General features: G+C 46.4%; 1 protein-coding gene across 19 annotated transcripts in view; it reads right to left on the minus strand.

Annotated features, from left to right (window-relative positions):
• The window catches only part of EPB41 (erythrocyte membrane protein band 4.1), a 201245-nt gene that overhangs the window by 58402 nt on the left and 129045 nt on the right, over positions 1-13798 (minus strand). For 18 of the 19 annotated variants that reach the window (XM_056557271.1, XM_056557272.1, XM_056557269.1 and 15 more), the window contains exons 8-11: positions 10564-10651; positions 9406-9558; positions 9027-9124; positions 7677-7849 (exon numbers count right to left, since the gene is read on the minus strand). In XM_056557271.1, coding sequence (XP_056413246.1) covers positions 7677-7849; positions 9027-9124; positions 9406-9558; positions 10564-10651 — 512 coding nt within the window. The remainder of the gene's footprint in view (positions 1-7676; positions 7850-9026; positions 9125-9405; positions 9559-10563; positions 10652-13798) is intronic. The other variant, XM_056557266.1, reaches the window with a different exon arrangement.

Raw genomic sequence — 13798 nt, forward strand, 5'->3', positions numbered from 1 at the left:
GGGGAGGGGGGGGGAACAGTGTACCGCGCCTAACGTGGGGGGGAACAGTGTGCCGCGCCTAACGTGGGGGGGGAGGGCCGTGGGGGAAACAGTGTGCCGCGCCTTACGTGGGGGGAACAGTGTGCCGCGCCTTACGTGGGGGGGAACAGTGTGCCGCGCCTAACGTGGGGGGAACAGGTGTGCCGCGCCTAACGTGGGGGGAACAGTGTGCCGCGCCTAACGTGGGGGGAACAGTGTGCCGCGCCTAACGTGGGGGGAACAGTGTGCCGCGCCTAACGTGGGGGGGGAACTCTTGCCGCGCCTAACGTGGGGGGGAACTCTGCCGCGCCTAACGTGGGGGGAACTCTGCCGCGCCTAACGTGGGGGGAACTCTGCCGCGCCTAACGTGGGGGGAACTCTGCCGCGCCTAACGTGGGGGGAACTCTGCCGCGCCTAACGTGGGGGGAACTCTTGCCGCGCCTAACGTGGGGGAAACTCTGCCGCGCCTAACGTGGGGGGGGAACTCTGCCGCGCCTAACGTGGGGGGGAACTCTGCCGCGCCTAACGTGGGGGGGGGGGAACTCTGCCGCGCCTAACGTGGGGGGGGGGGGAACTCTGCCGCGCCTAACGTGGGGGGGAACTCTGCCGCGCCTAACGTGGGGGGGAACTCTGCCGCGCCTAACGTGGGGGGGGGGGAACTCTGCCGCGCCTAACATGGGGGGGGGGAACTCTGCCGCGCCTAACGTGGGGGGGGGGGGAACTCTGCCGCGCCTAACGTGGGGGGGGGGAACTCTGCCGCGCCTAACGTGGGGGGGGGGGGAACTCTGCCGCGCCTAACGTGGGGGGGGGGGGAACTCTGCCGCGCCTAACGTGGGGGGGGGAACTCTGCCGCGCCTAACGTGGGGGGGGGGGAACTCTGCCGCGCCTAACATGGGGGGGGGGAACTCTGCCGCGCCTAACGTGGGGGAACTCTGCCGCGCCTAACGTGGGGGGGGAACTCTGCCGCGCCTAACGTGGGGGGGGGAACTCTGCCGCGCCTAACGTGGGGGGGGGGAACTCTGCCGCGCCTAACGTGGGGGGGGGAACTCTGCCGCGCCTAACGTGGGGGGGAACTCTGCCGCGCCTAACGTGGGGGGAAGTGTGCTGCATCCTAACGTGGGGGGGAACTGTGCCGCACCTAACGTAGGGGGAACTGGGCCGCACCTAACGTGGGGGGAACTGTGCAGCACCTAACGTGGGGGGGAACTGTGCTGCACCTAACGTGGGGGGAACTGTGCTGCACCTAACGTGGGGGGGAACTCTGCCGCGCCTAACGTGGGGGGAACTCTGCCGCGCCTAACGTGGGGGGGGAACTCTGCCGCGCCTAACGTGGGGGGGGGAACTCTGCCGCGCCTAACGTGGGGGGGAACTCTGCCGCGCCTAACGTGGGGGGGGGAACTCTGCCGCGCCTAACATGGGGGGGGGGGAACTCTGCCGCGCCTAACGTGGGGGGGGGGAACTCTGCCGCGCCTAACGTGGGGGGGGGAACTCTGCCGCGCCTAACGTGGGGGGGGGAACTCTGCCGCGCCTAACGTGGGGGGGGGAACTCTGCCGCGCCTAACGTGGGGGGGGGGGGAACTCTGCCGCGCCTAACGTGGGGGGGGGGGGGAACTCTGCCGCGCCTAACGTGGGGGGGGGGGAACTCTGCCGCGCCTAACGTGGGGGGGAACTCTGCCGCGCCTAACGTGGGGGGAAGTGTGCTGCATCCTAACGTGGGGGGGGAACTGTGCCGCACCTAACGTAGGGGGAACTGGGCCGCACCTAACGTGGGGGGAACTGTGCAGCACCTAACGTGGGGGGAACTGGGCCGCACCTAACGTGGGGGGGAACTGTGCAGCACCTAACGTGGGGGGAACTGTGCTGCACCTAACGTGGGGGGAACTGTGCTGCACCTAACGTGGGGGGAACTGTGCTGCCCCTAACGTGGGGGGAACTGTGCTGCCCCTAACGTGGGGGGAACTGTGCTGCCCCTAACGTGGGGGGGAACTGTGCTGCCCCTAACGTGGGGGGGAACTGTGCTGCCCCTAACGTGGGGGGCTCGTATCGACCTTCGTTCACGTCGCGCTCCCAGAATTCAAGGGCTGGCGTTACTACGTCCTGATGCCGGCCCTAGAGCGCGACGTGCGTGAACATCAAGGGGGGGGGCCTCCATGTCCATTTTGCTTGGGGCCCCCAAATTCCTTCAAAACAGCCCTGAATAGAACTCAACCTGTGAAGCTCTGGTGAACTCCATACCCAAGAGGCTTAAGGCACTGCTGGAAAATAATGGTGGCAAAACAAAATATTGACACTTTGGGCCCAATTTGAACATTTCCACTTAGGTGTGAACTAATTTTTGTTGCTGAGGTTTAGAAATTAATAGCAGTGTGTTGAGTTATTTCGAGGGGGCAGCAACATTCAACATATTCAACAGGCTGTGCACTCACTACTTTAAATTGAAGCAGAGGGTCATTACTTCTGTCTAGTCCCATTAAACGATATAATAAAATATTCACAAAAATTTGGGGGTGTACTCACTTATGTGATATATTGTGTATATATTTTTTTCATACCACCTTGAGCACGTTTGGGTATAATTTTTGTGCACAAAAATGATGAGGCTATTTTCATATCTGCTTTGGATGTTACATTAGGAGCCTCCATCATAGGTTTTGTAAAAAAAAAAAAAAAAATTGAACATAATAATAGCACAGTATGCTGCACTATGCGTTTTGGTAAAATGGCAGATATCATACTGGAAATGGGGTCAGTTGGGCCCCTCTGGCAGCACTTTTGTCCAAAGTAATTAAAAGTAATCTGACTGGGTGTTTTTCCATCGCAAATGCAAACCTAGGTTAACATGTAATCTTTAATACTTAAAATGCAACAAGCTGTACACAAGGCTTATTAGCTTCAAACTTTGAATATATGTGGTCACTTTTATACACTACCGTATATACTCGAGTATAAGCCGACCCGAGTATAAGCCGAGACCCCTAATTTCAACCCAATATCCCAGGAAAAGTTATTGACTCGAGTATAAGCCTAGGGTGGGAAATACATCATCCCCCCCTGTCATCATCCAGACCCGTCATTAACATCCTCATCATCATCACCGCCTGTCATCATCCAGACCCTCATCATCATCACCTGTCGTCATCCCACACCCCACCCCTTCATCATCCCCTTGTCATCATCCCCACCCCCTTCATCATCCCCTTGTAATCATCCCACACCCCCCCACCTTCATCATCCCCTTGTCATCATCCCCACCCCCCTTCATCATCCCCTTGTCATCATCCCACACCTCCCCTTCATCATCCACTTGTCATCATCCCCACCCCCCTTCATCATCCCACACCCCCCCTTCATCATCCTCTTGTCATCATCCCACACCCCCCCTTCATCATCCTCTTGTCATCATCCGCCCTCAGTGGTCTTCAACCTGCGGACCTCCAGAGGTTTCAAAACTACAACTCCCAGCTGGGAGTTGTAGTTTTGAAACCTCCGGAGGTCCGCAGGTTGAAGACCACTGCGGCCTTCGACATCATCCAGCCCCCCTCACCCCCTTTAGTTCTGTACAGTACTCGCCTCCGCTCGGCGCTGGTCCGGTGCTGCAGGGCTGTCCGGTGAGTAGGTCGTCCGGTGGGATAGTGGTTCCGGGCTGCTATCTTCACTGGGGACGCCCTCTTCTCCGCGCTTCGGGCCCAGAATAGAGGCGTTGCCTTGACGATGACGCAGAAGTACGTTGGCAATGAACGTACCTCTGCGTCGTTGTCAAGGCAACGTGACTATTCTGGGGCCGGGCCCGAAGCGCTTAGAAGAGGCCTCCCCGGTGAAGATAGCAGCCCGGAAGCACTATCCCACCGGACGACCTCCTCTCCGGACAGTCCTGCAGCACCGGACCAGCGCCGAGCGGAGGCGAGTAGTGTACAGAACTAAAGGGGGTGAGAGGGGGCTGGATGATGTCGAAGGCCGCAGTGGTCTTCAACCTGCGGACCTCCGGAGGTTTCAAAACTACAACTCCCAGCAAGCCCGGACAGCCGATGGCTGCCCGGGCTTGCTGGGAGTTGTAGTTTTGAAACCTCTGGAGGTCCGCAGGTTGAAGACCACTGCGGGTGGAGAGTTCACTCGAGCATAAGCCGAGGGGGGGTGTTTTCAGCACGAAAAATCGTGCTGAAAAACTCGGCTTATACTCGAGTATATACGGTACGTCTCGTATTTTTACCTATACATGTATATAGAGCTTTGCCTTTAGCATGTACTTCTAGGAAAGACGAATGAAAAGTAAAAAGTAACCGTCAGCTTTCCCAGCATGTCCGCTTTAGTCCCTTTCACAGCTACAGTTTATTTGGACATTTTGCACCTCTGGTAGCAAGAACAATTTTTACACTTTTGACATATTAATTTTGCTTTTGAGGGACTCAAAAGCATGGCTGTTGTCAATTTTTAGTCCTACAAAAAAATAAAATAAAAAAAACTTTATACACTTTTATGCAAAGTTGTGTCAAGATGTAAGTTGTAAAAAAAAAAAAAATTACATGATAAAATAAATTACATCCTTCATATTTTACAACTTATAAAATAAATCTCATCATTCATAGTTTTCAATTATTTCCCTACACCCACCCGACCACCAAACAAATAAAAAAATATTATTCTCCACTTTAAGCAACAATTCATATCTCAACAATGAATTTTCACTTTATTCTCCCTCGGTCTCAAAATGTATTTTTCGACATTTTATAATCCCTCTTTATTACCTACAACCATTCGTTTATGTTTGAAGTAGTCAGGGAAATCCACCTCCTAACTATCATTAGACGAGCACAAAATAATCTATGCAGACTCTTATTCTTGCCCGCCATCAACTTTATTTCTGAATCATCCCCCAATATCCCAACCATGGGAGAAGGGGAGATTTTGGCTTTCAACATATGAAAAAACCCTGCCTCTTCTCTTCCACATTTTGGGCAGCTACTAAATTGTCATTTACCTATCTTATAAAAAAAAGAGTGGGGTATAGTACAGTGTATAAACAATGTTAAACTGTATAATTTTATGATTGTTGTTTGGGGAAACCCGATTTATTCCTTTATAAATAAATACTCTCCCACTTTCTATTGTCTATTGGTCTCAGATCTTCTTGCCACACCTGGATGCTCCCATGTTTCAGGTCCTGTCTCAAGGTTTGTTTAAAGGGGTTATCCTCCATAGGGTGATTTTAATACGTACCTGGCAGGCAGTAATGGACATGCTTAGGAAGAATCTGCGCTTGTCTTGGGGCTAAATGGCTATGTTGGGATATTATCATAACACTGTGGCTAGCTTTTTGTGAACTGGTATTTCCTGTTTGACTTTTCTTTTTTTGACTACAAATCCCACAATTGCATTTTTCTCCCTCCCACACATCAGCCACCCCACCCATTGAAACATAAATTAGCTGCATCCATTCAAAAGACCTGTGGTTTTCAATCAGGGTGCCTACAGCTGTTGCATTAGTTGCAGATTGCTCTCTTTCCCACCAAGCGATCGCTCCACCCATTGAAGCAGACAGGCTCCCTGTCATCAGCTGACTAGTGAGTCAGGTCTCAGCCACATTGCAAGCTGGGAAAAATCTGAGACAACAGTCATTTTGTATGCTGGTAAAAATAAATATTGGGGTGAAAATCACAGAAGAATTGTGAGAAAACCGTCACACACAGGTACAGACACTATATTATGAACTACACTAACTTTACAGCCCCTGTAGCATAGTCAAATAAAAAAATTCCTGGAATACCCCTTTAAGTGCTGTAAATATGTGAGCCATAATCTTTTTATTTATCCTATCTACTATCAATCTCCTCAAAAAGTCAGGTGGGGGATATATTTCTAATCCCTTTTCTACTGTTGTAACTAAGATACTTTTCACCCTAATATATTCAAACCATGATCCGCCTGTACCCCTTCTATCTGGAATTTCTCCCCAATCTATAATTTCACTTCCTGACAAACATCTTTTATCATCTTAAATCCAATACGACCCAGGGTCGTTTATATCTGTCATTTTCAATTCGTCAACAAAAATGTAGATTACATTAAAGTGGCGCTGTATCTAAAGTGCCCATGACCCAATTTCTTTTCTAAATAATTTCCAAGACCTAACTAATCTCTCAACTACTGTGCATTTATTCCACCTTCCTCCACTAACTTGCCCCAACTCCAGGACCTGATACGTCCCCTACCGCCAAGAAATACATTTTAATATCTGGGAATGCTAATCCCACTCTTTCACGAGGGAGGCATAAGTAATCCAAATTTTATTTGGGTTCTTTTCCTGCCCCATATCAAGGAATTAAAAACTGTATGATTGTTTTGAAGAGGCTATTTTCACACCAAATGGGGGATGCGCCAAAAATGTAAAGCAGCTTGGGGAGTATTATGGTTATAATTAACACAATCTTATCAGCTCAATATCTTGAGTTCATTCTACACCTTGTCTTTCTTCTCTATTTGTTTTATCAGAGGTTTAAAGTTTAAGTAGTGATGATCATTTAATTTCTCTGATATCTGTATACCCAGTAACTTAACTGTTCTTCTCTACCCAGTATCTTCACCCCACAATTAGATATAAACTTCACCTGGTCCTAGGGGGAGCATAGTCACCATGGCCCAGATTTATCAAGCTGTGAGAGAAAAAGTGGAGTGATTTTCCCACAGCAACCTATCACAGCTCAGCTAACAAGCTCTGGTAAAGTGAGCTGTGATTGGCTGCTGTGGGAAAATCACTCCAATTTTTTCCTCACACAGTTTGATAAATCTGCGTCCATATTCCTTTATAGCTTTCATGACCCTAGGCATTGGCATCTCAGGATCTCACAACAAAATTAAGATGTCATCAGCATTTAGGGACAACTCATCCTCTTCCCCCCTTGCTCCAAAGCCACATATCCTCCTATCTCCTCTTATCTTTATTGCCAGAGGCAAGAGAAAAGCCCTGCCTGTAAAGAATGAAAAGCTCTCTGACAACCTGCATGCAAATTTGCAAAAACTGGATGGCACATTCCTGCAGTCTGGATTTAGATGATTCCATAAAAGATATTTTTCTTTGACGCACCATCTAAACAAACTGCGGTTCAATATTAAGCTGCTTAATACTGATTTTTGTGTTATGAAGACATAGATGTGCCTCTCTAGTGATGATCATAATCGCTATGACTCTAGTAGTACTTAATAGGTATTGTCAGAAATGTAGAAAACAAAGAAATTGCTACAAAGTACAATTTGTAAAAGAAACAGAATGGCAATACATCCCATTGAGTGCTGTTTGATAAATATCGGTTTGAGCTGGTCAGTTTGATGATTAAAAGAATTAAAAACACTAATAAAAATAAAACAAAATACTAATAAAAAATAAAAACAAAATAATAAAAGGCATAATATTAAAGTGCTAGATATTATATCAGCTATCCAAGTAAAAAAAATCTTGCAGCATATTTAAACAAAAAAAAAAAAGGAAAAAAAAGGAGTTTAGTTTTATATTAAGTTCTCCCACAATTTATGGATGTATTTTTCAAAATAAATGCACAAAAGGCACCATATACTGCAGCAATCTATCAGGAACAAAAGGCAGGAGATGAGCGTCAACTAGTACTGATGTCTTGAGCTTAGTTAAAGACAAGCTGATATAACCTTACCGCCATCTAGGCTGCGTGTGGCTCTTTTGCTGGCAGTTCGCTCAAACTGAGGAGCAGGGCGATCAATGAGAGCACTGGCATGCCTTGTCTGGGTCTGTGTGCGCCCACTGTAACGAAATTTGGATCCCAGTGACAAGAGCCTATGTTTAGGAATGGTCTCTGTAGATGTTAACCTAAAAGCCAGAGTACATATAGTTAGCATTTATTTAGAAAGAAAATAAATAAATAAAACAAAAAACCTTACTGGCATAACACTGATTGCCAGGTGTCTGGTAGCTACAGTGAGCTTATAGACTTTAGTAAATCCACATCAGCTAGGTTTTACAGTGTATTAAAGTAACTGCATAAATGCCTCCAAAACATCCTATATATACATCTAGCTAGCAAATTCCCTTAACAGAAAAGCAACAAAATTTAAAAAAGAACTTTAGTGGTATAATAGAATATGGCACTAAATATAATAATAAATGAATAAATAAATAAAGCCTGTTGTATCACAAAAAAATGGCTTGGTGTCTGGCCAAGAAGAAAAAAAAAATGCTGATACACATAACATAAATTTGAGCAGAACCAAACCAACTTTAGCGAGCAATGGCAGGCCATCTAGTGTCTATGGAGTTATCCGATCCATACTCTGATGAGAGATGTCGGGGGAAAGAAGGTGGAGAGATGGCTGCATACATATGTAGCCCTCTCTACTAGGGAACATAAAAAGCTCCAAAACACTCTGCTGTTTCCATATTCTTGTCCACTGATTGCTTAATATTCCTCGGTGTGAATGGACTAACAGTTTTTTATGACTGCTATTTTTAGTAATTAAAGTAGAACTCCTACACGCCCACAGTGCCAACCAGTAGTGTTGGGCTTGCACAAAGCATTTAATGACTGCAGCCGCCGCCAGCAGAGTTGCCATCTAAGGATGGCAATCCATTCTTTGCATAAGAAGAATGCACTTGTGCTTAGATATACTTGTCTGTTTCATAACAGCTCAGAAAGACACATACCCCGATTAACTAGCGTGTGTTTTTGTGTGGAATGTCGTTTCAGACTTGCATAATTTCACTGACCTTCTTTTTCTTAGTGAGAATTTTCAGATATAGAATTCAAATGATTTTGTGCGAATCAATTTGTAATTTTTTTTGTTTTCTAGTTATTGTGGTGTAAAAGTCGAGTTGTTTGATTTTTTTGTGGCGAACAACCAGGTGAGACACAGTCGGAAACACAATAGTAAATCATTGCCAGAGCCTTCAACAATTGTGATGTCTAAGGGCCACAAAAAAAAAAAAAGACACTTAGGGGCGCATGTTGTGCAGCCCTGGCACAAAGGCCAGAATGTAAGTGACAACTTACCTGAAAAAGGTATGATGTTCAACACAGACCTTCCAAAGTTTTTTTGCTGCTCTGTAACTTGGCAACTTAAATCCGATCGTACTTTCGTACTGCTCCTGCTACAAAGAAAAACATATTAGGGTACTTAGGAAAATTTGATGTACCTAATAAGGGTATATTTACATGGTGTGATCAAGCTGCAGTTTATTGCTGCCATCACTGCAAAAAATTCTATGGTCTGAGAAACTATGGCAAAACCACCACAACTGTTCCTTCAACTATTACCTGACAATCATATCTGTCTGGTACCAATATAAATTTTCTTTGTTCAGTTGTTTATTGAAAAAAGTAAAATCCTAAATCAATACATTTATTAAATCATATAATTCAATTTATATACCTCTCCAGGACGAATCTTAATAAAAAAGCTGCTTCTTTTATAGGAGATCTTCAAAACCTTTGGCCACGGGAAACGATTGATTCTTAGGTTGTCCTTGAAGACCATAAGTCCACCAGAACAGACTCCAAGTTTTATGTCAACTCCCTCCAAGTCCTGAACAAACATTAAGTTACACAATTCAAAACCAGTTATGCAGACATTTTGCATAATAAAATAATAAACACATCTTAGCTATCAATTTACAGTTTAAGTCCCCTTTCACACTACCGTTATCCTCCTGTAAAAACCTCCATCATGAACTCCCATCAGATAGTCCTGGAAACGGCCGTCAAAAAAAATCACATTCAATGGGATTTTATGACCATCCTGTAGCATCAGTTATGTCCGTTATTACTAACGTCTGTTATTTTTGACAGCACAAAAGACTGTGCATGCACTAATTTTTGTTCTATCAAAAATAACAGTGGAATAAGGGCAGTTAAAATTTAACACTGAAGTCTACGGGTGACGGATGTTCACAAATGACATCCGTTATTGTCCGTTTTTTAATGTTTTATTATGATCTGTTATTGCTACTGAGCATGCTCAGTACAACATCACAACCAGGAAGTCACCAGGAAATAAAATAACGGACATAAAATAACGGACTATAATGGGTGATAACAGATGGCACATGTCTGCTATTTTGAAAGAATGTCCATCAAAATTGGTCGCCAGTTATCCGTTGTATTCAGTTATTTCATCCATTTTTTCATGATCCATTATTTCTGAATAACTGGTGTCAGAATGTAGGAACTTAAAGGTAGTGTGAAAGGGGCCTAAAGGTTAGTTTTTTGCACTTTCCTCGATTCCTCTATTTCTATGTGTTTAGCCAGTAAAACTGAAAAATGGTACACACTAACAAAGAGATAAGTGGGGTTTAACATACCATAAAAATTATAGTGACAAGGGCCCAGATGCATTCATCTATTCGAGACAAATACTGGTCTCATTAGCCCATAGCTCATTAAGATATAGAAGATGAGCTGTGAATGGTTGTTAAGGGCGAAGATGACTAGAGGGGGTCCAATGTGTGTCTAGGGTCTTAAAGAATTACTGAACTTGGCTAAACCACCATCAATGTCAAAATAGCCAAAATAAAAAAAATAAAAAACTTACCTTGGCTTGGTGAATATCCACACCATACATTGTCAACTTTTTGGCATTTTCTAGAAACTCCAAGTCAGCTTGGGCTGGTGTCATTGATCTGTTCAATACAAATAATGAAAATTATAAATATGTCCTATGCATATATGGTAGGCTCCATTTAAATAATTTTCTTGTAGCAGTTAAAATGCAGTTTTATGACCCCAAAAAACAGGCAAATATACAATGCCCCTTCTAAGGCGGAACCAGGACTTCGCTTTAAGGGTCTATTCACACGTACAGTATTCTGCGCAGATTTGATGCTCAGGATTTCAAGCTGTGTTCAGTTTACATTGAAATCTGCAGCAGAAAATCCTGTACATCTGCACAGAATACTGTACATGTGAACAGACCATAAAGGGGTATTCCAGCGCTTAAGAACAAGACAATGGCCCTGATTTACTATTGTAAACCTGACATGTTTTGTCTGGTTATGTGCTAGATTCTAGCACATTGCACCAGAAATTCTGTCTGTGACAGAATTTGTGCCAGAAATGAAAAAAACCTGACTAAGGCTGGGTTCACACTAGGAATCGACCGATTATCGGTATGGCCGATATTATCGGGCGATAAGTCACGATTTTGGGCATTATCGGTATCGGCAATTACCTTGCCGATAAGCCGCCCGCACTGCGACCGCCCCCCCCCCCTGACCCTCCGCACCGCGACCACCCCTCCGACCCACCGCGTCGGACCCCCCAACGTAGTGCTGGGCGGTATGGATTTTTGCCCATACCGCTATACTGGTCGGGCCCCACCCTCCGAGTCAATAAAAAAAAAAAAAAAAACTTACCCGTAATGGGGGTGGTCCGGGCCATCCTTCCTTCCTGTAGTGTCCGGCGGCATTCCAGGTGGAGGGTGCTCCGGTCCGGGCTGTCCTTCTCCGGGGGTCCTCTTCTCCACTCCGGGCAGGCTCCGGCCTAGTACGCTGCATAGACGCCGCTACGCCGTGACGTCAGGTGCGTCACTGCGCACGGGCGTCACTGCGTCTATGCAGCGTACTAGGCCGGAGCCCTGCCCGGAGTGGAGAAGATAACCCACGGAGAAGAAGGACAGCCCGGACCGGTTCACCCTCCACCCGGAATGCCGCCGGACACTACAGGAAGGAAGGATGGATGTCCCGGACCACCCTGACAGGTAGGGGAGAGAAGCGGGTGGCGGCAGCGGCGGCCTATGGCACCGCAAAAGCCACTGCAGTGCATTGATTTAAAGCGCCCGCTTTAAATCAATGACCTGCAGCGGTGTCGAGGGGGGATAAATAGCCGATAACTTATACTGGAATATCGGTATAAGTTATCGGCTATCGGCCCTAACCTCCACGATTATCGGCCCTAAAAAAACGATATCGGTTGATCCCTAGTTAACACCACGTTTTGTTAAATACGGTTCCCGTATACGGCGGGGAGGAGAGGGGGCGGGGCTTAATTGCGGCGCCCGCACTCCTCCGTATTCGGGAACCACGTTTTTGCCTGCGGTCGGGAAACCGCATACGGCCGAAAACGAAGCCAACCGGTGGCTGCGGTTCACTCCGGTCAGCTCGCAGACATACATTAAATACGGTTCCCGAATACGGCTGAGTGCGGGTGCCGCGATTAAGCCCCGCCCCCTCCTCCCAGCCGTATACGGGAACCGTATTTAACAAAACGTGGTGTGAACCCAGCCTAACTCTCCATTTTACTTAGAAAACCCGAAAGTGGGTGTGGCAATTGGAAAGGGGCGTGTCCTCACATTTAAAAAAAAACAACATATTTACTATGGTTTCCACAGAAAATGTGGTGGATTTGAGCTGAGGAAAACCCGCAGATCAGAGCATGTGGTTATAAAAAAAAAAAAAAAAGAAAAATGTAGGGAAAAGTGCAAAATGTAGGGAAACATTAGTAAATACCATGGGAAAAAAATATAGGGAATTAAAACCCACAAAAAAAACTATACAACACTCTCAGTAAATCAGGGCCAATGAATGAATCACATGCCAATCTACCACTCCATTCAGCAGGTCAGACATTCTCCAATAATACACTCCAGGTAGAGAGTATAATGTGTAGTAATTAGGGATGCACTGAATTTTCGGCAAACGAAAATGGTGTTTTTGCATTTTGCTGAAAGCGAAATGTGCTCCAAAACTTTTGCGGTAATGGCATTCAACATCCTTGCACACATCCGGAAGAAGTGCAGAAGCAAACAGGGTACACTACCAAAGGCCACAGATGTATTTATTAGTGTTTCCAGAACGCTCCTCTCTCCAGCTTCATTTTGCATCCTCCTCGCCGCAACTTTAGTGGCCATGCAGTTGCAGTTTTGACCAGCCGCAGAACCACATGTTGCAGTTTACTGCACTAAAGCGCAGCTGACCAGGCCAGTAAAACAAAGTATAACTCCTGCATGTTGTCTGAAGAAGGGACTGAAGCATGGCCACTATACTAGTTGCTTGCTGCCTTTTCCGCACACTACAGCAGGCCAGGGTAGTGTAATAATTATCTGCGTTGTCGGTGTGCTCTTCTCTCCGGCACTAAACTGCCTCCTCCTCCCATGTGTCGATGGGCCGCAGAGTGGAGCTTGGGGAGGCAATCGTATTTCCTGTGCTATAGCTGGAATTCTAGTACCGGAGAGTTGAGGAGTGAGAGAACTGTGTCCCCTCTACTGTGAAGAGTGTACCCCCAATAGTGTCAACATTACAGTGAAGTGTGAAACCCCCTATAGTTTCCCCTGAACTGTTATCCTCCCTAAAGTGTCCCCTGAACTGTTATCCTCCCTAAAGTGTCCCTTACATTATGAAGTGTGAACCCTCCCTACTAGTGTCCCCACTGTAAACCCCCTAAAATTAAAACATTTTAATTATATAATATAAAAAAAAAATGTTTTTAAAGTGGGTGAGAAGTTATTTTCGGTTTAGCACAGCCAAAATTTTCAGTTTTGGACAAAAATGTTTAATTTCGGTACACCAATAGAAGTATTCATTCCTGATAGCTCATAAAACACCACACACTTTCTTTCATTAACCCCTTAAGGACTGAGCCCTTTTTCACCTTAACCACATAGGGACCCAGGGCGTACAGGTACGCCTACGGTCCCTGGTACTTAAGGACCCAGGGTGTACCTGTACGCCCGTGGGAATTTCGGTCCTCGCCGCTTGCCAGGCGGGGACCGGGGTGACTGCTGATATCGATCCGACCCCCCCATGTTGGCGATCGCCGCAAATCGCAAGTGA

The sequence above is a fragment of the Hyla sarda genome, chromosome 2, assembly GCF_029499605.1.
Source record: "Hyla sarda isolate aHylSar1 chromosome 2, aHylSar1.hap1, whole genome shotgun sequence".
Lineage (NCBI taxonomy): Eukaryota > Metazoa > Chordata > Amphibia > Anura > Hylidae > Hyla > Hyla sarda.